This window comes from Osmerus mordax, chromosome 8 (genome assembly GCF_038355195.1).
Source record: "Osmerus mordax isolate fOsmMor3 chromosome 8, fOsmMor3.pri, whole genome shotgun sequence".
Lineage (NCBI taxonomy): Eukaryota > Metazoa > Chordata > Actinopteri > Osmeriformes > Osmeridae > Osmerus > Osmerus mordax.
In genome coordinates, this window is record NC_090057.1 from 1,374,520 (window position 1) to 1,400,090 (window position 25,571).

General features: G+C 42.3%; 5 protein-coding genes across 6 annotated transcripts; 2 read left to right on the forward strand and 3 right to left on the reverse strand.

Moving 5' to 3' along the window:
• Window positions 1-103: 103 nt before the first annotated feature.
• cfap206 (cilia and flagella associated protein 206) lies at window positions 104-3,660 on the forward strand. Its single transcript, XM_067242166.1, has 12 exons — window positions 104-211; window positions 329-412; window positions 488-578; window positions 694-882; window positions 1,167-1,325; window positions 1,720-1,934; window positions 2,020-2,139; window positions 2,248-2,446; window positions 2,527-2,667; window positions 2,825-3,018; window positions 3,122-3,265; window positions 3,390-3,660. The coding sequence occupies exons 1-12, from the start codon at window positions 104-106 to the stop codon at window positions 3,615-3,617; spliced, it is 1,872 nt and encodes a 623-aa protein (XP_067098267.1). The 3' UTR covers window positions 3,618-3,660.
• Window positions 3,661-3,947: 287 nt separating this feature from the next.
• On the forward strand, window positions 3,948-6,998 carry slc35a1 (solute carrier family 35 member A1). The gene is made up of 8 exons (XM_067242001.1): window positions 3,948-4,126; window positions 4,517-4,697; window positions 4,881-5,040; window positions 5,327-5,479; window positions 5,605-5,671; window positions 5,766-5,942; window positions 6,087-6,221; window positions 6,385-6,998. Exons 1-8 carry the CDS (start codon window positions 4,111-4,113, stop codon window positions 6,516-6,518), a joined length of 1,023 nt encoding a protein of 340 aa, XP_067098102.1. The 5' UTR covers window positions 3,948-4,110; the 3' UTR covers window positions 6,519-6,998.
• rars2 (arginyl-tRNA synthetase 2, mitochondrial) lies at window positions 6,985-11,740 on the reverse strand. Its single transcript, XM_067242000.1, has 20 exons — window positions 11,644-11,740; window positions 11,479-11,552; window positions 11,263-11,365; window positions 10,725-10,808; window positions 10,506-10,603; window positions 10,378-10,433; window positions 10,178-10,261; window positions 9,992-10,068; window positions 9,732-9,890; window positions 9,272-9,378; window positions 9,006-9,101; window positions 8,821-8,881; window positions 8,645-8,721; window positions 8,424-8,548; window positions 8,082-8,149; window positions 7,870-7,979; window positions 7,695-7,790; window positions 7,480-7,554; window positions 7,331-7,394; window positions 6,985-7,202 (listed from the first exon to the last, which is right to left on the reverse strand). The coding sequence occupies exons 1-20, from the start codon at window positions 11,677-11,679 to the stop codon at window positions 7,116-7,118; spliced, it is 1,737 nt and encodes a 578-aa protein (XP_067098101.1). The 5' UTR covers window positions 11,680-11,740; the 3' UTR covers window positions 6,985-7,115.
• Window positions 11,741-12,251: 511 nt separating this feature from the next.
• akirin2 (akirin 2) lies at window positions 12,252-15,027 on the reverse strand. The gene is made up of 5 exons (XM_067241243.1): window positions 14,518-15,027; window positions 13,782-13,925; window positions 13,451-13,600; window positions 13,261-13,332; window positions 12,252-12,998 (listed from the first exon to the last, which is right to left on the reverse strand). Exons 1-5 carry the CDS (start codon window positions 14,693-14,695, stop codon window positions 12,988-12,990), a joined length of 555 nt encoding a protein of 184 aa, XP_067097344.1. The 5' UTR covers window positions 14,696-15,027; the 3' UTR covers window positions 12,252-12,987.
• Window positions 15,028-15,913: 886 nt separating this feature from the next.
• Window positions 15,914-20,464, reverse strand: cnr1 (cannabinoid receptor 1). Of its 2 annotated transcripts, none has more exons than XM_067241550.1 (2): window positions 20,240-20,464; window positions 15,914-19,306 (listed from the first exon to the last, which is right to left on the reverse strand). In XM_067241550.1, exon 2 carries the CDS (start codon window positions 19,256-19,258, stop codon window positions 17,861-17,863), a length of 1,398 nt encoding a protein of 465 aa, XP_067097651.1. In that variant the 5' UTR covers window positions 19,259-19,306; window positions 20,240-20,464; the 3' UTR covers window positions 15,914-17,860. The 2 variants fall into 2 exon arrangements, with proteins under 2 accessions (XP_067097651.1, XP_067097649.1); XM_067241548.1 differs by having other exon boundaries at window positions 15,914-19,384.
• Window positions 20,465-25,571: the final 5,107 nt, after the last annotated feature.

The following is a 25,571-nucleotide window of genomic DNA, read 5'->3' on the forward strand; positions in this document are numbered from 1 at the left end:
AAGACATTCCCTCCTTAGCTGCTTTTGTATGTGGTAACCAAGGTAACCGGTTGGCGACATGTCCTCCAGCTCTGTGTAACTGCTCGCTGTCTTCAGGCTAAACATGTCTCATGCTCAGGCAGAAAGCGTGATAAAGAACATCATTAGGGAGATAGCCCAAGAATGTGCTGGAAAAGGGCATGCTGTATCGGAAACATTGGTGGCATTTATGGTAAGAATTTTAGTTCTAGGTAGAGCTACTGTTGCTAGACCTAGCTACTACGCTAGTCCCCTTGTTTACTTTCTTTGGGCACACACAGTGAAGTTCTTATATTTTACCTCTACTTAGGTGAAAGCTGTTGTGTTGGACCCAAGAAATCTATTCAACGTTGATCGAACTCTCACCAAGCAAGATGTTAGAAAACTTGTGGAGGTAAGTTATCTACAGTAAGGTCAAGTTTTGCCATGTAGGCGGCTTTCGGTATCGTAATATTCTTTCTTTTTATAGTTGTGTGTGGACAAACTCATGGACCAGGGAAGCCCTGCCCTTGACACTATCAAGATGCAGGTGTATTTTGACATGAATTACACATCTAGAAGTAAGTTGTATCCTAAATGTGATTTACGAAATATGATGTTGTTGACTCAGTAATTAATACGTTTCGAAGCAGCTGATGTCAAATTTGGTTTTTCCTGTCTGGGATTTTAAACCAGGTGAGTTCATTAACGAGCATCACCGGGTACTTCAGTCCAAGTTGATCCCAGTTAGTCGAGAGATCACCGACAGCAGAGTGAAAACACGGGAGGACCTTGAGGGCCTTTACCGTAAGATCGTCAGCTATGTTCTGCTGCGTTCAGGCCTGGGTTCCCCTACGGACATCAACACGGTCAGAGAGGCCACAGGTAGGTAACCAACAAGTCACAAGAACTTTCCCATGTCCGTAATCAGTCATACTGAGACTTGTCCATGTGATACAACAAAATGAATTGTAACCACATTAATGTGCCATACTTTATTATGGGGGGTGCTAATGACAATGGTGTTGTGATAGTGTTATGCATTTTTATTTTGATGGCATTCTGACAGTGTGTACCTTTTTCTGTCTGTTTCGGTCTATCTGTCTGTCCGCCTGTCTGCCAGTGTACCTGTCTGCCTGTCTAACTGCCTGTCTGTCTGCGCCTTACAGCTGCCTTGCAGAGCGTCTTTCCGCAGTCAGAGCTGGGAACCTTCTTATCCCTGATCAAGAAAGACAAGGAGCAGCAGCTTAATGAGCTCAGCATGATCGTGACTGGCATCCGCCTCTTTAACAAAGACAGCAAGAAGGGAGGAGAGGGCATTGAAGACTGTGAGTTATTTAGGATACCTGATCAGAATCAGAATGGGATTTATTCGCCATGAAAGTTTGCACAGACAAGGAATTTGCTTTGGCAGGAAGGTGCATACAATGAACATATAGGGACCTAAAATTTAAATATGTGGACTATCTATACTAAGGGTACATAAACTAGCAGTGCTAAGTGGAATTTGAATTAAATAAAATATAAGTTGCCATAATTTACAATATAAAAATACAAATATTACAAAAAATACAAATGTACAAGATACAATTTTGTAATGCAGTGCAAAAAGCAGTGTGTTTTAAGCAGGAAGTCAAAGATGTGATACAACATCAATTAAAAATACCTACTATACTGTGTGATGTGCTCACTATATGGTTTTCTCTCCATTCCTCTGTTTAGTGCCTGCAATTCTGAACATATCCATACCTGCTGCTGGTAAAGACATAGAATGGGAACAGGAACTTTCCCAGAACTTGGCTTGGCAATACACTGCCATCCTAGAGAGACTGCTGGACTCAGATGTGGAGGCCAGAGACTGCGTGGTGCCCCTGGAACATCTCAAGCAGGCTCTCTATAATGTTCGACAACATGAATCTTTCCTGAAAATTATTTTGGTGAGTTACATGATAACAATTTGGTTTTGTGGGGGGTCAAATCATCACATGAACTCAGATAAAAATGTTATTGTTTCTACACCAGGCAGATGTAATTCTATGTGCAAAGAAAGTTGAGGCCTTGCAAAACGACCTGGCAACATGCTTGAAGCTGTTGAGGGAAGCTGTGCATTCAAAAACTGCTGTACCCACTGCACACGTTTTTGTAAGTAACTTGTGTTTTCTCATATAAAGTCTCTTTCTAAGAGATATACAGTGTGTCATTGGTTTTATGTGTGTGACTGAGCTTTCGTAAAATGCTTTCTCTTGTCAGCCTCATTTCACAGCTCTGGCACAGTACTGGTCAGGACTCCAGGATGAGATGGTTCTGTTAAGCATCCTGGGAAACCTTCTGATCAACCTTCAGCCCTTCCTCACCGCTCAGTCTCGGATGTTCTCTGATGTTCAGTTGGAAAGCTTATTAGAGGGGTCGGAGGTCAAGAATGATGAGCAGAGAATTAAAGAGTCCTCAGGTACACTGCTGGTACTTAAATGTAACAGCTTCGATTTGTGTATTTCTTACCTTTTCTTACCGTGATCGTTCCCCTTACAGAAAACCGCGTTGACCCCAGTGCAAATAAGAGATATGAATGGATCTTCCCTGAGACAACTGCAAACTTTGACGAATTGCAAATACAGTACAAGGGAATCTGTGGTTATACACTTGTAGAGAAGAACGGGATTTTACTGCCAGGTATGAAAGTTTGATTTAATATGTTTGGGACTCTTTTCAGAGCACTTTTTTAATATTTACACTGTAAACACAATTTTTGCAAAATATGTTTTTATTTCAGTGGTCTCAGTGCAAAGCAAAATACTTGTTGTGCACGTAAAACTTCCTCTATTTGCAGGAAACCCAAGCATAGGAGTTCTGAAACACAGAGAGAAATACTATGTGTTCAGCTCAAAAGACGCAGCCTTGTGTTTTGCATCAAAGGCAGATGAATACATTGTCCAAGTAGCAGAGAGAGCTAAATGTTCACCTGAGTTGATTCAACTCCTCGAACTCCATCAGCAATTCTCTTCTGTCTCTCCCTATTCCAAGGTTTAGTATTGTAGCTCAAGTATTCTTTTACCTTCAAAGTTATATATTCTAAAGTAAAGCATTTCTTTAAAATGAGAATGAGAACTAAGTGTTTTGTCTACAGATGCAGTCAGGGGAAAGACTACTTGTGAAACCCATCACAAAATGTGACAGCTGTACACAGACTGACACTCATCTGTTGGAGACGAACATTGTCGAATCTTATGAGTGGAATGAGTGGGAACTCAGAAGAAAAGCCATCAAATTGGTCAGTGATTATTCTTCTCTTTTTTGGCACTGGTAATAATGCATGTCATTTTTTCTAACCATTGTTCATTGAATAATGAGGTATGCATTGATCATTTAGTTACTATTACACTTTGTCTCAACAGGCCAATCTTCGGAGTAGAGTTACCCATTCCATGCAGACTAATCTGAGCCACATGAGGAGGGACAACGTCACCCAAACATATCTGCTAAAAGATGTAGCATGCCAGAGCAGGAAAGATGGCGGGAGTAACATACCTAAGCCTCAGGTGTACCTTGCTGGTCTTCGAGGAGAAAAAACCAAGACCACACACATGATAAAGACCAACTTAACCAGATCTATCAATGAATAGATTAATCGTTTTTTTTGTCTGTCTTAACGTAATAAAGACACATTTTCACCGATGTCAGTTCTATTCAATGTTATGATGGTCTGTTTCTATCCAAACAGTCGCTTGGTTACCACCAGGTGCAGGCTCATGGTCTGCCAGTGAAAGAGAAGCAGTTTAATTAAATTAGCAGTTTTACCAAATTTGGTGGCTGATACCGTTGCTGGAGAAAATTGACCAGGAGGGGGCAGAGCTGGTTCTGGTTTTGTGGGAGGAAAGAGTTTACACGCATGCGCAACACGATATTCATGAAGGCGTTGCTAGTGGGTTGTCCTGCTCACCGTGTTTGCTATTAGCTTGCTGGCTCGTTTGCTCAGCCCTGACGAGACATGGAGGCAACTCGTTCGGTATAACATACGAGACTGGGTGTCATATCCGTTAAATATTTAACTTGAAACCAACCTTAGGTCAGCAGTTGAATTCAACCAACTCCTCAACCACTCTTAAGTGGTTCATCATGGGCATGGCTAACGGTAAGAATATTGGCAAACAAATGCTAGCCATCTTAGCTAACTTTAGCTGGCAACATCTGCACGAAATAGTCTGTGGTTTACATATATGGCTTGCTTTGAATATTCTCTCTGACAACGTTAGGATAATGAACACTAGGTTAGTGAACAAAAGGCCCGCTAGAGAATTTACATGGGGTATGTCTAGTCAAATCAACCAGGGCCGTATTTACCATTGCAGTGGATCTGTCAATTGACCTGGTCAAGTGGCCAGTTAGCTAATTTACCATGGGCTGGCTGGCTAATTAGTTGGCTACAAAGGTACCTAGTACTCATACTAAGTACCATGCCAACTACTTATATGAGCTAAATTGTGTTTTATGCCATCTTAAAATGCGCGTCTTCTCTCCGCAGAACCGGTGAGTGTGGCGTTCAAGCTCTACTGCCTGTCGGTAATGACACTGGTGGCAGCAACTTACACAGTTGCCTTAAGATACACAAGAACTATTACATCAACAGAGATGTACTTTTCCACAACAGCAGTATGCATTACAGAAGTGATGAAATTGTTCCTGAGCCTAGGGATGTTGGCCAAGTGAGTGAAGATTACTATCTTTTCACTTCGAAGATTTTAATTTGTCCTATGTGGGACTGGACAGATCCATTAATAGGACTTGTACATTTCTGACAATATAGTGCTGTTGCCTAGCCAAGTGTTGTCTGTGAACGTCCTGTTAGGATTGTGTACTGTAGTCAAACTGTATCCCCCCCCTCACAGAGAGACTGGAACCTTGGGCAGGATGAAGACCTCACTGGTGGAGCATGTACTTCAAAGTCCCAGGGAGCTTTTGAAGCTGAGTGTCCCCTCTGTGGTGTATGCCATTCAGAACAACATGGCCTTCATTGCCCTGAGTAACCTAGATGCAGCTGTGTATCAGGTAACACCGTTCTCCAGCACTGAACTGTCACTTTTGTTCTACATTTACATTTAGTCATTTAGCAGACGCTCTTATCCAGAGCGACTTACAGTAAGTACAGGGACATTCCCCCGAGGCAAGTAGGGAGAAGTGCCTTGCCCAAGGACACAACGTCAGTTGGCATGACCGGGAATCGAACTGGCAACCTTCGGATTACCAGCCCGATTCCCTCACCGCTCAGCCACCTGACTCTCTTGTTCTCTGTCGGTTGCCCCGTTCATGGCTCATAATCTCCTCCTCCATCTAGGTGACATATCAGCTGAAGATCCCGTGCACAGCCCTGTGCACGGTGCTGATGTTGAACCGCTCCCTGAGCAGGCTGCAGTGGTTCTCTGTCTTCATGCTCTGTGGAGGCGTTACCTTGGTCCAGTGGAAGCCCGCGGAGGCTACCAAAGTCCAGGTAGTGTAGTAGTCTGAGATGAGTCAACCGTGAATGGACAAACACTTGTACTTGGTTGTTTACTAGTAGCTTGTGGATAGTGTGCAAGAGACAGCTAAGACAGACCTGTGTTCTTAACTCCTCAGATCGAGCAAAACCCTTTCCTGGGGTTTATAGCAATCGCGGTTGCCGTAATCTGCTCTGGGTTTGCAGGTACTGCAGAATACATGCCATGTGTATGAGCATGACTGGTTTTGTTTAATTTTAGACTCCCTTAAGAATGTGTTTTTCTTTGTCGTTAAAAAAGGGGTGTATTTTGAGAAGGTCCTGAAGAGCTCTGACACATCCCTCTGGGTGAGGAACATCCAGATGTACCTGTCGGGCATTGTGGTCACCCTCGCTGGCGTGTACCTGGCAGATGGGGCCCAGGTCATAGAGAAAGGCTTCTTCTTCGGCTATACTCCATGGGTGTGCTTCGTTGTCTGTGAGTCAAATTCCCCCCTTCAAAACTTTTACACAATTCAGATCTATTGGTTTTCAAGAACGCCTGTGTTTCACCTTAACAGTGTAGCTGTGACCTATGTGGAAGTGCTGTACGTTGATGCTGTTTTGTGATTGTTCCCAACAGTGCTGGCAAGTGTGGGTGGTCTGTACACATCTGTGGTGGTGAAGTACACCGACAATATCATGAAGGGCTTCTCTGCTGCGGCTGCCATTGTGCTCTCCACTGTAGCATCTGTCACCCTGTTTGGGCTGCAAATAAGTAAGTCAGTCAGACGCATCCAACACTGGCCATCCATGCCTTTAATGGACCTTGTGGTCTTCAGTCTCTCCTGCAGTACTTGATTGCAGACAGATGCTTTCAGTCAGGGTTGATTGGGTTTCCTGACAAGTAGGATTTTTCCAATTCTTTCTTTTTCTTGCAGCTGTTACTTTTGCCACTGGAGCCATGCTAGTGTGTGTATCCATATACCTGTATGGACTTCCAAAGCAAGACACCTCCAGGATTCCAAAGACGGACACGGACACCGAGTCCCGACAAAAACTGATAACTGTGTGAACGTTGAGCCTGGAGCTCGTCAACACTGGAGCTGCTCATGACGCTCATTCCACAGGCCTCTGTCCTGTCAGGATGCCACTTCCACAGATCAGGACTCATTTGGTTAATCATTATATCAGCGAGGCTGGAGCATAAATCAAGGGAATGGACTTTCAGGACACAGGTCATTTGTGTCTGCATTATCCTTGATGAATATGGAGCAGAGGTGCAAATTATAGTTCAAGATCAGCAGTATTTCATTCCCCTCTTGCTTTTTACTGAGGGAATGCAGTTTTCTTATAAACCTTATGAACCACTGTGTCGGACAGTGCTGAATCTTCTAGACGATATGCATGTACTGTTAAACATGTTTGATAATGTCCTAGCGGCAACACATTTCTGTGATTAGTATGTATGTTGTGTTTTTGTCTGTACATGAATGAACTGAATACACAAAAGGCGTTTATATAAGACTGTAAATGACACATACCCATGGAAAAATGTGGTCTATTTATTTAACATGATCATGTTTGGTTATAATAAGGCTCTTTACATGTATTTACATTACACAACAGAGACAACTTGCATACAGTTGTGGTTTGTACACTTCAATGTTAGCTACATTTTCTTTACCGGTGTAATACCCAGGATTCTCATCCCGCTGGCCAAGACAGAGCAGATCCCGCTAAACAGCCTCAACCTTGCCTGGAAGAGAAACATTTTAGCCATTTCCATGTTTGCAACATTTTACTGCTCTTACTGCAGCGATCAGTTCTACTTGGAGCCAAGTATTTGGGTTGTAAGTATGTTATGACCAAGGTGTGGCTCGTTACCTGGGCAACATTTTGAGTTCTTTCCCCCACCTGAAGCTCCCTGTGAGCGGAGCTGGCCAGGTGACTGAGGGAGGGAATGTGTATTTAATTCAAAACATCATTCAGACTAAGCCTGGGCATTCAAACTAAATCCACCTTCTAGTACTTACCACAGTGTCAGGAGAAAGTTGACAACATGTTTGGGCTGCAGATCCTGTGAAGACTGGTATAGAACCTCGTCATAGCTGGAAGCACATACAAATCCTTTTGCATTATGGGATCACACCAAACACTTTGCTTGAGAGTACATAAGCTTTCCTAGTACATAAGCACATACACCCCCTGTATGTGCTTCTGTACTAGGAAACACAACATGCTTGTGTACCGCAGGAGGTGCTGGAACACTGCAACGCTCCTCTGCTCCAGTAGAAGTGACGGGTCACAGGCACCTCCGGCCCCATCTCCATATCTCTGAATCAAACTGGAAAGACAATGGTTTTTCCCCCTTACATACAGTTTATAATGACAGCTATTGGAGATGAGAGATTGTGACTACCCACCTGCAAAGGCGTGCGTGAGTGTACTGAAGGAACACCCCTGTGTCACCGTGTGCTTGAAGCATCCTGTCCCAGTCAAACGTATAATCTGATGTCAGGGGTCCTTTAAAGTCCTGAGAAGATGGAAGTATTTAACTATCCCTCATATGTTAGCTAATCATTAGCACATGAACAACCATGGATGGGGTATATAGGCTTCCCTGTGGTGTTGTTACCTGAACTATAAGAGCACTTATCCCCACTTTTTCAGCTGTATTCTCTGGATCGTCCAGTTGCTTGGTGGCTGTGGGCAACATTTGGAAGTTTTAATCTTCCACACACCATTTCAAGGGTTGCTAAACATCCCTACCACTAAACTAGGGTTTCCCAACCCTGGTTCTCGAGACCCCCTGCCGTGTACGTTTAAGATGTTTCCCTGCTCCAGCACACCTGATTCAAATGAATGGGGCGTTGAATCAGGTGTGTTGGAGCAGGGAAACGTCTAGAACATGCGGGGCAGGTGAACCCTTAGGACCAGGGTTGGGAAAAGCTGCTGTAAACATGTGTGATGTTCTCACTCTTGGACTGGCTCATGTTCTTCATCATCCTGGCCCGGGCCTCATCCAGCACATCCTCCAGGAACACGACTTCCCCACGCCTCGTTTTCATCCCCTGCACCAGGCCGAACTCCACGTGGCGGCAACTGCTCCCCCCAGGGAAAGAGACATCCTGTGTGAGGCTCACAGCTTTCAATAAAGATGTCTGTAAGAGGTTACAGGTTATGTGTGGAATTCTGTACCTCTCAGCCCATGGGTGCCCCATAGTCGATAGGATCTGGAACAGCTGCTGGAAATGTGTTCCTTGACTTTTGTCTGTCTTGAGAGATATCAGTGTTCCAGGTGAGCATGCATGTCCAATTCCTATTCAGTATTTCTTTTTTTTAAGGTTTGAGCAGATCAATTGTGTCATCCTTACCACATATATCATCTCATCAAAGTTATACTGTTCTTTTCGATTTATGGCTGCAGCAATATCTCTAAAAGTGAAAAACATAAGGGGTAATGAAAGGACAAGCTTTCCAATGAATCTCACAATATTTCAAACAATGATTTCCCATTAATACCAGCTGAGCAGAGCTATACTTGGCAGGCATTGCTGACCTGGTGATATAGAGAGAAGTCCCATCACTGCGAAGGACGGTAGCATATCTGGACATGTCTCCAGATGGGGAGAGGTCCACCACACTTGTACCTCTCCTATCAGTAGGAGAAAGACACACCAGGACACAGGTCCTATCACACAGCCCTTAATCAAACACACAGAGATACTGGGTAGAGGTGCATGGTTGACTTAAGATAGCTCCCTGCTATTGACCTAGGTCTGTGTACACTATGTTTATGCTGATAATGCTGTCTTTATGACATACTCAGTCGTTTTCAACAGGCCTTGGGTCTGGAGCTGATGCACTACCTCCCGGGCTTGTTCCTGATGAAAAGACTCCCCAGAGTAGACATCAAACTGGACCCCAAGACGCTGTTGGCCAAGAAATTTACATTTAGTCATTTAGCAGACGCTCTTATCCAGAGCGACTTACAGTAAGTACAGGGACATTCCCCCGAGGCAAGTAGGGTGAAGTGCCTTGTCCAGGGATACAACGTCATTTTCATGGCCAGGAATCGAACCAGCAACCTTCTGATTGGTAGCCCGATTCCCTAACCGCTCAGCCACCTGACCCAACATTTACATTAATCTAACATCTGTTTGTTTTACAAACCAGGGTGCGCTTCAGTTACCAGCACTGTTAACATTTAAATGTTTAACAATGTATGTTTGCTCTAGGAAATTTGTATCCGGGGCTTGTTGGTGACCAAGCAGTGAGTCGGTACCTTGTACACCTTCTGGTACTCCTCCACTGTGATCTCTCTGAACTGTTGCCATAGTGACAAGGCCTGGTGCTCATGTTTTTCCAGCTGCCTGAAAAATGTTCTGGCAGCCTTGGATATGTCATCACAGGTCTCTGCTTCTCTGTTCACCTGAACATAGACCTAGAGCCAACACAACTGTTCTTTAAAAGGAGCAAGCAAACCAGGAGTTTACACTAGCCTTCATGAACAATACTTGATAAAAAAAGTGGATATAAACTTACATCAAAAAGGTGCTGTAGGGGATTCTTTTTCAATTGTTCCTGACAACCAAAACGCTGATATCCAACACCTAGCATTCCTGAAATCCAAGGGCAAGAATGATTCCTGAAACCCAGGAACTCAACAGACTCAACTCAACAGAATCAGAATCTTGAAGATGGAGGGTTACTCATTTCTTCATAACTCACCAAACTGCATGCCCCAGTCTCCTAGGTAGTTCACTCTTATAACATCATTTCCCAATGATGCTTTTAGATTGGCAATGAAGTTCCCTAAACAAAAGACAAAATTAGAGTCACAAAATGTAAAATTCCTAAACCTCTGCCTGTATCTTTTCTGCCCCCTGGTGACTTAAAAAATAATAATTCAACGTTATTATAAATCTCACCAATCATTGTAGAACGCAGATGCCCCGCATGAAACTTTTTTGCTATATTTGGAGAACTGCACAAATGTAAGAGGTTAATGTAACACAGAATTCAGAAATACAAATCTAAATAATTTCGAAGACCTTACCTAAATTCCACCAATGTTGTTCCTCTTTCAAGGCTAGCAAAAAGTTCACTTTTTGCACCAAACTTAAAATCTCTCTCTCCTAACTGCTGTAATATTTTCTGTGGGTAAAAAAAAAGAAAAATTCATTTAATTTCACATTTTACAAAAGCAAGTAAGATAACACAAACTACCAGAGGGACAAACTACTGATGTTAATGTTAAGTTCAAAGATTTGTTCACCTCTACCAGGACTTTCCGGCTGATTGTAAAGTTTATTACTCCACGTCCAGCAGATATCTCTTCCACAACACTGTCTTGCTCCAACTAATAGAAAACACATTGTGCTTGGAAATATGTCAAAGAAATTGAGACAAGCACACAATGATTTTCAATGTTATATTGTTATGACTGCAGGTGCTCAATGACTTAATGATAACTTGACACCCCCCCCCCCCCCCCCCCCCACAAGAGATGGGGAAGTAACAAAGTAAAAATACTTTGTTACTGTACTTAAGTAGATCTCTCTGGTATCTGTACTTCACAATTTTTCTGACAACCTTTTCCTAAAACACTCAAACAGGTAGTAGTAATGACTTCTTTTTATGTCAGAGCCTAAACTTCTTTACTATAACTTGAGTGGAAAAGTGTAGTCTGTACTTCAACTTTTACCAGAGTCTTTCTAAACCTGCAAAAATGCATAAATGTAAATGTAAACCTGAGTATCTGTAATTCAACTTGAGTGAAGGATGTGTGTACTTTTGCAATCTCTGCCACCCACCTCTTTGGCCAGGGCCTCTGTCTGTGATTGGATGTCTCCTTTGGGTGAGATGACCCCATTCTTTACTAACGTGCTCAGCGAGAGCCTGAAATCCGGAGACAAACTGAGGACCGGTTCAAGTACCGAATTAAAACCAACAGACAATGCAGCCAACAATCAGTGTGACAAGGGTGCAGCAAGATAAACACAGACGACACACACATACACACACTTAACTGTTTCTTTGAGACTGGAACTGCAGAGAGAGCTCCTATGAATACTTCTTCGGACTGTCCCAAAATCCTAGACAGCTAAAGTGTGAAAAATGAATTACACTTTTAGCTTTTCATGTCATGAAAATTCGTATCACTAACCACCACGACGAGACAGAATTGTTTTTACCTTCGACGCAATACTCCTTCTAAAGAAAGACGCCATAAGCTCACATCGACATCAAAGTTGCATGATCATAAACTCTATTTTTGGGTTATACAATGATGTTTAATACATTCAGTCATGCTGGCTGTTGATGACATTCAGCACTTCCTGCTTGATTGACCTATGAACTCTTACGTATCATCCAATAGAATTACAAGCTGCTGAATACGTCATGTGTGGGTGATGTTTTTTTTTTTTCTTATTGAATGCAAGTTAACGTAACAAGAGAAAGGTTTATAATCTAAATTGCACAATTTACACATTGATTCAAATACAGTATTTAGTCATCGGTAAGAGAGAATTTATGTGCGGGCTATCTCGATACTACCCCAAATAACTTATAGACTATACTCTTTGACTACCCAACTCCGCCGCGCGGCGTCATCAGTTCACAGGTGATCGTGTTGTTCATTGCAATGCTATCGAAACGCAGTGTTTAATGAGTGCCTAGTCTTCTTACGTCTTAAGCTTACCTTACGTTGCCATGAACAACTCGTACTCAAAAATGACAATATTGACATGCTTCTATTCATGGACATGACGGCAGGTTTAACAAATAATGAAACTTGACCTTTAAATTGAAACTTTTATTCGTTTTCTTTTCCCAACCAATGCCCCATTAACTACATAGTCGATAAAATGAACAGAATAAACATGAGCAAAACATTAAGAATAATTCAATTGTGATTAAAAGGTAATTAAAACGGGAGACATGTCAAACCCAAAATACACAATGTACACAAGGCATTTACCAGTGCAACCCACACATTGCTGATAAGAGCCATGGTGTCCTACTCCTGGAAACCAGTCCAGAGGCTTCCTGTGTGTCATTGTATCACCCACTCTTATCAAGAGATCCTTCCCTTCTTACAGACAATCTTAGAGATACAGGTTCATTTGTAGAGATTATATCAACCCTGCAGCAGAGCAATATATTACTGAGGAAACTTTAAAATGTATAGTGGCAAAGACGGAAATGGCTAGTCACTTTGTAAGTGGCATCAAGAAGAAGCCAAATAAATATCACAACAGAAATGAAAAACACAGGAGGCCACTGGTAAAGTAGTAGGTTGCAGAGGTCCATATAGGTACAGATGCCAGGAAGCCCTCCAAACACCCGTTGAAAGGAGAACATGGTTGCCACTGGCAGAAGCTTGAGGCAGCTTGTGCCCAAACAGGAGATATGGCACAGCTACAAGTCCAATAGACCCACTGAGCCTCTGGAGACAAGGTTTTACAAGAATCAGATGGGGGGAGCTTGCAGCAATAAAATGGGAAACGGGTATTCCACAAAGAATCTAGTCTGGCTCAGGAAACATCTATGTGGGGGGAGAAAAACGACGAGCATTAAAAGGCAGTGTAGGTAATGTTGAGAAGCACTGTCATATATGCTAAGTGCTAAGTTCGCAATATGTGCATACCCAGCCTTTAGCTATGAAATAGTGCAACAAAATGAGTTCTAAGGGATGTGGCCATTACATTGACAAGTGATTAGAGAGTTAGAACTGTAATGATCCCAGAGAACAGATTGCACATTTCAGAGGAAGACAAGATGTCTACTAACAGGCGTCTGACACTTACAGCTAGCAGGTTGTTCTCCAAATCGACGCATGAGCTGGTCATGAGTGAACTTGACAAAGGCATCATATTGCTCTGTAGGAAAACAAAATAGCTAATTAGATACAGGATGCAACAATACTTGTTAAATGTATTTATGTAATAAATGTATTGCGTCTTGATAAAAGGATTCGATTTTTGAGACTTAACTCACCAGCAAGTTTGGTCGTCAAAATGTCATCATATTCTTCCCTTATTTTGTCCTCGCGCTCTTTCAGTAGGCGTTCACAAATCATCCCTACCTGCCTCAGGGTGAACAAGGGCTGCTCTTTCCTGGTTGGAGAAGAAGCACCTGAAGAAGTACCTGCATGAACAACAAGAGTCACTCAACAAGAACACCTAAACAGCATCATCATAGGTTGACAGAATCCTAAACAAGACAAACACAGCACATGGAAACTATGCTTTGTAAGGTGGTAAAATATTTGCTTTTCGCAACAACTGACATGTCTTGGCATCGTGCTGTGCCTGGAATGCAAGTGTACCTGGCAGAGTGGATCCACTCAGAAGAGAGTTATGAGGCTGAGAGTCCAGTGGACAACAACCCTCTGTCTGCTGGAAACTGCTCTCGAGGTGTCTTCGCTTCTGCATTCGCTTGTATTCTTGCTTGATGTTGTGAAGGATTTGCTCTGAAAATTTGAGAAATAACTGAGATGTAAATAGATACTTCCCTCTAACAACGACTGACAAATAAACGTCTGAGGGGACAAACACACGACAATGAACCTGACTTGTGAAACTGTTGGAACATTCCTTTATTCAAAAACAGAACCATTTTGGAAAAACTCTTTCGATATCTCCATGGTGCAAATTGTTTTTCAAGGACTACTTCAGCGTAACTGAAGCAGGCTCCCTGCTGATAGCTGAAGTAGCGAACCCACCAACCCCACCCGACAGTCCCTCTTCAGTCATTTGAGACAGCTACAGGGAGTGCCATTCCAGTGCAAGTTAGTCGCTTAAGTCCCATCTAATGTTCAATCATTAGACACATTATACAGCCTGCTAGCTATTAAGTTTAGGCGTATGTTTATATACCAACTTTACTTCTCCACAGGGTTTATTATATTCACTTGAATAGGCTACGTAGATGTAATGAAACAATATTAGCTACTGTCATGACGTGAGACAATGCTGATTGTAACAAAATGCAACGCCACCAACGCTAAGGACACAAAGCAACGTTGCTAGATGGTCGAACAAAATGTTAGCTATATTACTTACCGGCTGTAAGTCTAGATGATACTTCTCCAAATGGTGAAGGTTCCATACGCAGATATTTTTGTGGTGATGAAGTGGAGGCGGTTGTAGACATCGGGGCGCATCGCCTTCTTTTGGGGGACGCCGGATTCATCAATGGATCGAAATCCATAGTCCTTTTTAAAGTAGCCCCACAAGCCATTCCTCTAATAACCGAATATCGGTCTGAAAATTAGATAAAGCTGTAGCTAGTTCTTAGTACAACCAGAACTGTCCCTTTGATCGGGGCCCTCCACTGGCTTTCTTTTCACAGACTATTCTCACGGGAAGATTTTGGTCGGAAATAAATGGCTTTGTTCTTTGCCTCTTGTGACTTCTTATCATTCAAAATAACGACGATACGAACAACAAAGGTTCACTGTTCTTCTCTGAAGGTGTCCGGACGTTTTAAATATCTCACAAAATCAGATGATAGCGGATTTCACACTGGTACACACCGTCGGCGTCGTCAACACTTCTTTATTCTTTCTATATGGAAACCAACATGGCGTCAAAACAACGCAAATCTAGTCTCAGGAGCCACTGAGCATGCGCAAAATTATTGATCCTGATGGTACTTGTAGTCTCTTTTGGTGGTTGTTTCCGTTCGCTTTTAGTAAAGGTTGGCTGTTTTTCACTACAATCCCCAGACAAACAAGATTTTTTTAAACACCCTCTCAATTTAAATGTCCCACGTTTGAAAATAATTACAGGAATTTGAAAAAAGCCATTTGGTTTCAGCCAGGTGGGAAACAGAAACTGCAAGTATATTAGGCCGTATTCTACCTAGGCCTAGGTTTATGATAGACTTTAGTCAAGTGTTTTTAAAGGAAGCAACTTCTTACCGGTCTTGTTACATTACATTTAGTCATTTAGCAGACGCTCTTATCCAGAGCGACTTGTTCGCTCTTATTAAGTTTGTAGGCTACATCTGTTGCACATAATTTAAAACCCGATTGCCTGCTTTCTTTATCGGTCTGGGATAATGATGATTCTGGTTCATCTTCAAATCGGACTAGATTACTTGTTATGTAATATGCAGCGTGTTTAATTTACACAGCAATAATAAGTAGCCTAATAAAATGACAGGTACATCAACTGAATTGTATAGTTTTAGTTGGTCCAAAATGTATGCTTGTGGATTACTCGGACCATATCATCCTTTAGGGGACAAAGCATATATTGTTTAGTCTTCCTTTTGAATGCGCTGGGTGTGCAAGTTTGTCCCTGTTCAGAATCAGAAATCAGAAAGGGTTTAGGATATCCTTAAAATATTTATAAATTGCAAGTGTAAATGCAAGATATGTCACAGTTTCTTGTTTTTAGTTGTGGCTTATGCAGTATTATTTACCAGTCATTAAATCCACAACATGAACCAGCTTTGACTTTATTAAAAGCTTGGGAACAGTACATTGCGATACCAAAAACACGATTCATGTCATGTTTTTTTCACAAACTTCTCAGAGGCCACCACAGTACAGAAGCCACTTGACAGATGATTTGATCTTCCAACACTCAACACTACAAAAGGCAGCAAAGCGCACTGGTTAACAGCTGTCTGAATAGTTTTAACACCGATAAATGTCTAGAACAATTGTGCTAACTGAGTGATCTTTCTTTATTAAAAGTCCTATATACTGTAATTGAAAATGACATTTTCATCAACAATTTTTAAGAGGATAAGGTTTCCATACAATCCATACACAATATAAGATCCATTGCAACAGTCAGAATGTCCAATCCACCTTCCATTCTAAACAGGTTTATCATTAGAACGGAAACTAATGTTCACCTGGCCCTCTCTATCCCATATTCTCAAATGGGAAAGACAATTACTGTAATACTGTAACATTGAAATAAAATGTGAAGATTGAAAATGTTTTTATTGAATCACAAGGTATCACAAATATACTGAATTCAATCAAATCCACTTCATGATGAATGCAAATTGAAACTGTCACACATTTATAACAGTTATAGTGTGGCCAGCACACTGCAGTTTTATACTCACAGCTCTAAAGAACAATGTTCAAGTGGTGGCCTGTTATATTGGCTCTGAAAAAGAACTATTTAGGTTTGAAGCAGGTACAAAACCATTTTTTAACACTGTACAATTGTTTGGTAGACATACATTTTTTCCGTCAAAGACCTATCACTGTATTCAACACACCGCAAGAAACAAGATAAATTAGAGCGATGCAGTGAGTAAGATCTCTTTGTGCTCTACCAGTTCTGTAGAGAAGGATTAAGACTTTGGCTCAATTGACATATTATTCATAGTAAGCATAATGTAATTTCAGCATTTCAATTCAGAATAGCAATAGTTCTGTTTTGAAGTTAATATGGATCAAGTTAGATTTCTGTGATTCTCTTAACTTTCAAAACCACTTTTTATGCAATTTCTGTACTGTGCCAACAAATCAAGGTACAACAATCTTTCATTAAATGCATCCATCTATACATGTCTCAAAGTAAACCACAAAAGTATTTTATTGTCATTTTTTTGTTCAATGAATCTTTACACAACACATTTCATATATATAGCCTGGAAAAAAACAATATTATTTATGGTACATATACTGACATCTAGATCAGCGATTCTCAAAGTTTTTTTTGTGCCAGGTTTGAAGTTAGTATCTACGTGCTTTTGTTTTGACCTGGCCATGGCTCAATTCCATGTTCACCTCTTTGGCCCTTACAAGTACAACAACAACTCTATCTGTTTCTTAACAGACTGGCACCAGTCTATGGACTTGGTTAGAGAAACACTAATTAAGACAACATAAACTATGACTATTCAAAAACTTCTGTAGCCCCTTATCCCATGGATGGAGATATTGTTTCAGAACCTGAATTCACAGTACAAAAATAAAATAATTCTTCATTAATTCACCATTAATATCTACAGGTTGTAGACAGTAAGCTTTGATAGTTAGTTCTAACACATTAGTTGCAACACATTTAGGTCCTCTTTCCGAGACCCAGACTAGCTAAATTTTCTTTATTGGAGATCCTTCATTGTAAGGAAAATAAATTACACTTAGCGCTCAATCTGTGTCTGAGAAATTGACGTTTTGAGTCATCAATTCTTTATCATAGAATCAAAACAATTTGGCACTTCGGCACTGGAACACAATGTACTGGCACACTTATAATCATAAAATAATGTATAAATGAAAACCAGATCAAATTCAATATCTTAAGAGTGAATGTTTCTCTGGTTAAAGCTCTTGTTATCATTATCGATAACAAGAGCTTGATAATGCCATGATTGTGTGACAACAATTGACAATTAGTTTGAACAATATATTACTGTGGCCATGACCAATTAGACAGCTTCAGCAGATGTCTCCGTTGACACAGACATTGTCACTTTGGCTATTTTCACAGTGGTCTTCACACAGCTTTCTGCGGCTCTATTGGCTGCGATGTGTGCATTCCGGTTCTGGCAGTCAGACTCCAGGCTATTGTCAAGCTGTTGGTTACTGCCTCTGCATGCCTGGCAGGAACTGAGGAAGGCATGCCTGAGGTCCTTGCTCCTCAGGGCATAAATTATTGGGTTGACGGTGGAGTTGAGCAGGCAGAGCATGCTGCAGAAGGCAAATACAGTCTTGATGTCGTCGTCCATGCTCCAGAAGAGGTCATAGACCATGATAGCCAGCACAGGACCCCAGCAGATGACCAGCACTACCAGGATGAGCACCAGTGTCTTGGCCAGGCGGATGTCCATGCGGGCCTGCTCAGGCCGCGCGGTCTGCACCTTGGTCCCGTCCGCTGAGTAAACCACCAGGCTCTTCTGGGAAGTGCGACTCAGCATGCGTACGGCATGGTGGTGAGCCTTCCACAGGATATACATGTAGGCGTAGATGATGAACATGACCAGCACGCTCGTCACCCCGATCCAGAACATCAGGTACTTCTTATCGATCAGTGGGAAGAGATCTGAGCAGACCGAGTTGAGCTGCTTACAGTTCCAGCCCAGTAGGGGGAGCACTGCGATAACGATGGATATAGTCCACATCACGCAGAAGGCAATGACTGCCTTAGTCCGTGTTACGATGCGCCTGTAGGCCAGTGGCCTGTGAATGGAGATGTAGCGGTCGATGGCGGTCAGGAACAGGCTGCCTACAGAGGCTGTGAAGGAGGCGATGACCCCACCCAGCTTGAAGAGAAAAACATTGGGACTGTCCTTCCTGTGGAACACATGGAAGTCCAGGAAGCTGTAGACGAAGATGACGCTGCCCAGCAGGTCGGCCACAGCCAGGCTGCCTATGAAGTGGTAGGAGGGCCGGCAGCGCAACGTGCGAGACTGCAGGATCACACACAGCACCACCAGGTTCTCCAACACTGTGAAGGTGCCCAGAGTCAGGGACATCATGGCTACAGCCAGCTGCTGGCTGGGGGTCAGGATCATGAAGCACTCCATGTCCATGAAGTTCTCCCCACACTGAATGCCGCCACCCTCGCTCCTGTTACCAAACAAGTCTGTGGCGTTGGTGGGGAAGAAGGGGAGGCCTCTGATGAGTTCCTCATCTGCAGGCACTTTGTCTGGGAAGGAATTACTGCGAAACGCCGAGAGAGGCTTCTGCAGCGTGATCCCACTTTTGGTGAAATCAGCATCGATGATGGGATCGTCGTAGCTGGCGTCATTGGAGCCCAAGAACTGGAGCCCTGAGGTGATTGTCCGGAAGGTGGTGTCTGCCACACCGTCCAACACAGACTTCATGGCTGCGCAGAAGATGAACACTATGTTCTAAGATGATTCCTGGTCCTCCTACAAAATGGTAACAGAAATGTTGGTGGGTGGTTTTGAAGCCATGGCGTTGAATGAGTGAGGACCCAGAGGAAGCGTCTGTTTCAAAGCAAGCAAACAATTGAGATGAGACGAAAATGAGACATGTTTACAATGATTGTGCAATAAACATAAATAAATATAATAACTAAAATAGGTGATTTTATAATTTTATAAACAAATGTCTCTGTTTATGAAATGCTAAGGTAGTTATATTTTAACCGATGGGCAATTCATTTATCCAGTTTTCCCCTGTTCTTATAGCTATGTGCCACAGGATGGTGTTGTGTGGCAGAATAACCTCACTAACCATGATAGTCATGGCACTTATAAGGATAGCACAAACATATATAAAAATGTAATGTAAAGTCATATTTTGATGTATTTTGTTGAGACCAAAATGTCAAGGAACGGGTAGTCGAAAGCATAGCAGCCTACAATTTAACGTCATTCTGCTAAAATAAATGTTTTCTTCAATTGTTTTGAAACAATTGACCACGTTCATTGTTTAACCGTTTTTTTTATAGACTACAATTTTATAATAATGCCGATAATGCTATTATTTGACATTACCTGTTGTTTAAATTGACCAGTAACTCATCAATAATCTTCATGTGACAATAGGAAATATTTAGAATAAAGGGAAGTTGAAGTTGTTTTTGTCAGTTTGTCAGGGCAGGCTGCTGCGTCGCCAATAGATATAAATTGAACAGTAAATTATGTGTCATTAAAAAGTAATACAATGTGACCAAATGGTAGGATTCAAGATGGTAATCACAATTCATGCAAAATATAAATGTTGTCAGGTTTAATACATAAAGGGTTCCAGGCAAGTGATATGAGCATGCAAGCAGTGGTATATAAGCATCCATATAGTCTAAACTGCTCAAACCAAAATAATAAGATAGAATTTACCTTCACATTATTCGACCAGGTTCGGAGAATCAATTGTATCCAAACAAAAATCCAATCTTGGAGCGCACACCTGAATAACAAAAAATCTCAAAAAGGTGAAACCAACAAACACACTTCATAAAGTGTTTAGTGTTTCTAAAATAATTGTATTGTGTCTTTTACTGATAGTATGTTATATACGTTTCAGCTCTTTCAGTTCTTCGTTTCTTGACCCGTCTTGATGCGCACCTCCTCATATCAGACTGCTGGCGTTGTCTGAGGTCTCTCTGAATGTGTATACTTATGAAGCATCGCTTTTGCGCGCTCATCACGTGCTCCGGAACCTATCTAGAGATTTCTATGGACAACCTAAGAAGCCTTCAAGAGCTGGAACAGGGAGTGCAGATACTGTGCAAAAATCCCAATGCGCAATCCAAGAGAACATTTTTAACAAAGAAGCACGTTCTGTAAAATTCTACTTTTGCAAGTTTGCAGACTCAAAGGCATTGATCATCAGATTTTAACTCTGCAAAAATGTGCAAATACAATAAAATGTAATACAATCGATATATCTCCACAAATATCACGCATTATTCATACTTGTCAAATCATAGTAGCCCAATTAATCTCAACCGAATTGTAACCTACTGATGGCCCTTTGCTCTACTACTTGATTTGGCACATAGAGCAGGGCGAGAATCCTCTCGGTGTTATCATGAGGATAATTGATTTGATAAATTAGGCTACACTATAGGCTACTACAATTATCCTAGCTGCATGATAGTACTAGCATGAGAGCTGTCCGAATGACCAATGCCCTTCTGTGGCTCTGAGACTAATTATTGTCCTTAGGAGAGAAGAATCCTTATTGAGGCAGAAGATCAAAGGAGAATCCCTGCTGATGATTTTACAACCTTGAAAACGATTTATCTCCTAGGCTTCTGACAATCAGGAGATTTAGGGTCTGTGCATGTTTTATACGCAGTGACAAGCAAACCTTTCTGATTCACAAGTACAAACTATCTATGGAATTGCGTTTGTAATCTGAATTTGATCAGACATTTTTAGGCAGTTTCCATTGTTGCATTGTGCCAACACACGTATCAACACACCAACAAACGGTGAAATAATGAGAAAACCTGCTCTGATGACACAGGATCAATGTTCTGGACTTGTACTTGAGCATAAGGTAAGAACACTAAAAACATGCAAACATCTCACTGTCTGTGATCGTTCGTTACAGACCAAGTTCATGCCTCGCTAGACAGAACGGAATACTGATTTGTCACAGACAAAGAAGTGTAAAATGAATTGTCGTCATGCCCCATCCTGAGAGCTGAAATGTGATTGTTGCCATTTGATCCAAATACTCAAAATCCTCAATAAACCGTGGCCCTGGCCCAGATTTCTATCAACACTGTGAAACGGTGCTTTAAAACATGGCTGTCTCCTGCTCCTCTACAAGCAGGGTTCTACCTTCTCCACATCTTTAATGTTTTTTGAATCGGCCGTGGGAGGCGGAAGACAGAAATGCTGCAATTGACAGCACTGAAAAAAAAGTCGTTCTTGATGAGTGATAGGTTTTATTATTTCTAGTTTAACTCATCAGCTGCTGTTGCGTTTTCCAGTCCATGTATAACTAGATAAATTCAAAAGGATGAGCCTTCAAACTCAACCATTAATGAGACAGAAATAAAACGGATTAGCAATGTGTTACAATCAAAATATATTGACAAGAAAGGGTCAGACTCACTCTATAGCTAATTTTCCTTTCTTCTGCAAAATGATTAGCTACAGTGCTCGGAATACTTAAAATCTTTCCAGCCTTTATATAACAGGACTGAGGATAATATCCGCTAGATACAACAGCAATTTTCTCTACGCTGACTTGACATGCCGAGCAGATGGACCAGGATGATGACGGCAACACACATTGTCATCTGGGTGTTATTCCTGACACGCCACGTCTCCTGTGTCTGGCTGTTATCCCTGATACACCATGTCTCCTGTGTCTGGCTGTTATCCCTGATACACCACGTCTCCTGTGTCTGGCTGTTATCCCTGATACACCAGGTCTCCTGTGTCTGGCTGTTATCCCTGATACACCACGTCTACTGTGTCTGGCTGTTATCCCTGACACACCATGTCTCCTGTGTCTGGCTGTTATCCCTGATACACCATGTCTCCTGTGTCTGGCTGTTATCCCTGATACACCACGTCTCCTGTGTCTGGCTGTTATCCCTGATACACCACGTCTCCTGTGTCTGGCTGTTATCCCTGATAAACCATGTCTCCTGTGTCTGGCTGTTATCCCTGACACGCCATGTCTCCTGTGTCTGGCTGTTATCCCTGACGCCATGTCTCCTGTGTCTGGCTGTTATCCCTGATACACCACGTCTCCTGTGTCTGGCTGTTATCCCTGATACCCCATGTCTCCTGTGTCTGGCTGTTATCCCTGATACACCATGTCTCCTGTGTCTGGCTGTTATCCCTGATACACCACGTCTCCTGTGTCTGGCTGTTATCCCTGATACACCATGTCTCCTGTGTCTGACTGTTATCCCTGATACACCATGTCTCCTGTGATGGTTCAGAAGGGAGTTCAGAGGACCAGCCAGGGAAAGGTAACAGACTCCTCTACTCACCCACAGCTGTGTTCTTACTCTCACTCCTCCCCCCTCACACCTATCCCTGGCATAGAGAGGGAGTAACTAGGGGAGCAGAGAGCAGCAGCATTTTATGTATTCCACCCTTTCGCAGTTCTCCTAATGCATCAGTGAGCCCCTCATCAATCTCCCAGCCTCGCTGGGTTTGACTCTGCAGATCTGTCTAGGGTGCTTGCGTAACCTCAAATCTTGTTTCCCCCTCTGATGGGAGAAATCATGTTAGCCCTCAACCTGAGCCACAAGACCTGCTGTGTTGATACTCTTCGTCCTTGGTAGGAACCAGAGGGAACTGACACCGATATCTCCAATTCAACTGCACATTACGTGGAGCCTTCCATCATCTCTGATCAACGTATGCAATCACAATGGCATTCAGAGATGTCGTTTTTAAATGATTTATTTGATGAGTGGTGAAATATAAAATCTTATGATTCTACTCTTATTTCTTTGGATGTAAGTATTGCAAGTGCACAGAAAAAATTGTATCTTTCTTCCAGGCTGAAGAGAATGCTGAGAAAACCATAGAGGGATAAATCAGCTGGTATCTAGCGCAGCCATAAATAGCTTCTATAGAGCCATCATCCATTTACAGTTATACAGCTCAAGATCCATGTTTAGTTCATGACAAATTACAGTTTTCTTAAACCCTGTGATTAATCCACCAACCTTTTGTCGACTCCCAGAATAACTCAGTTCAACTATTCTGCCCCTTGATGGGCAACTACGTAAGTAAAAATCAACAAAACAGTTCTTAAGATCCGTATGTTTATTTGTTTATTGCTTGCACCTTCCTGCCACAGTAAATTCTGTGTTTGTGTAACATACATGGCGAATAAACCGAATTCCGATTCTGATTCTTTGTTATAGGAAACAAGAACATCTGAAGATTATTCTTAATAAGCCTTAACACTATAGAAGGCTTATAGAAGCTCCACATCAAAGCATCGACTAATGTATAAAATGCTACAATTCCATAATAAATAACTTTATACACGGCATATTATTGATTATCTCCCCCAAAAATTAAGCACCAAAAAGAAACTCCTTGTTTTAGGTAAGTGAAGTGAACCATGCATCAGGAGACAATGATGAAGGATGAACAGCAACATCTATGATTCAGTTCATCAGTATCTCTTCATTTCCTTCATTGTCACGCTGGAACAAACAAACATTAGAAAAGTATTGGCTTTGCCACATGGCAGCTTGGCAGTGATGGTGGAGGTGTGGAGATGTTAGCGGCAGTGTCTGGGTTCAGCTCAGAGTAACCTGTCAGAAGTCACAGAGTCCCATCTGTTGCTGCCTTCCATAACGACAGCACACCCACCAGATCACAGGAAGGACAGCATGGCAGTCACCATGGCAGTCACAGCCAGGACAGGCCCCAGTAGGATAAGACAGCCCACCCCGGCAACGCCTTTGGATGTGGCGTTGGCATGACAACCGCAGAGGATTCAGACGACTAGTCACATGACGCGCACCATGTTGATAACACGCTAGAGCAGAAGAACATTATGTTTCACATGACAAAAGCTTCCAAATTTAGAACAACGTTCTGAACAGTGGGCCAGACAAAAACAGGAATTAATGTATTCCACACAGGTCTAACTGTCTGTCTTATCTTGTGGCTGAACAGGTTTCAAATGGCTTTGTTTTCCCACTTCCAGTACTTGAGGATCTCACAGGCGTTCACAAATCGGTGCTCAACTGAAGCACCGCGGCTTCTGAGCCCCAAAAACAAGAACGTGAGCATGAACCTAACTCTGGTGCCATGGCAACAGGGTCCATGCAGATGGGATGTTGATGTGTCTCTGTCACACAGAGACAGGCTCCCTGGCAGACGGCCGTGGTTGGCTGGTCCCACCCAAAAAAACGACATAACACGAGCGGCACTAGCAGTCCGAGCACTTGGTGTTCAGCTCTGTGTGGCATCTGCTCTATCGATCAAGTAATAATGCAGACCTGTGATCGTTGAACTTCCCTGGTCTGTCATGGTAGGAGGCACAGACATCCTGTAAAGTGTCAGCTTAGTCAGTTAGGTCCACAGAAAGAACAGATAAGGATTATTTCTTCTATATTGCCCCCTGTTTCTTATCCTTTTAGCTGAATTCCCTGGATGATGAACATTGTGTGTCCTTCAGGGCTGAGAAGAAAACCTAATTGCTGATTCCCTTTCATCTTTTGATCAGATGTTGTTTTTGGGAGGTGTTGCTCTCCCTTAATACACCATGGCTGGGGGACATTTATCAACGTCATTAAATATTAAATGACCACAGACACTACTAATGTAATATGTTCCCTGGGATATTGGGTTAGAAGAGGTTCTTTGATGGGGCCATGGGCAATATGCAGGGAATTCAGGGTCCAAGTCCTTATTACAGTATAATGCCATAACTCAGATCAACGGTACTTTGTCTTGCTTCTCCACGGAAACACACAAAAGCCCAGTGCAATTGGCACACAAAGCCTCTTTCTCTCCAAATCCATTTATTTCTTGTGCATCATTGAAACTCCCCCACAAAGCTAAAATCTTACTGGAATTTCCCCTAGAGCCCGCCGATCTCAATGCCAGATATTTGTAAATGTGTCAGAGAGGGCAATTTCAAACATTTCTTTCAACCCTATTCCCTCTCTTTGATTTCCTTTCTTTCACTCGTACAGTCACTCCTACTTTCCAGTCCTCGTACTGT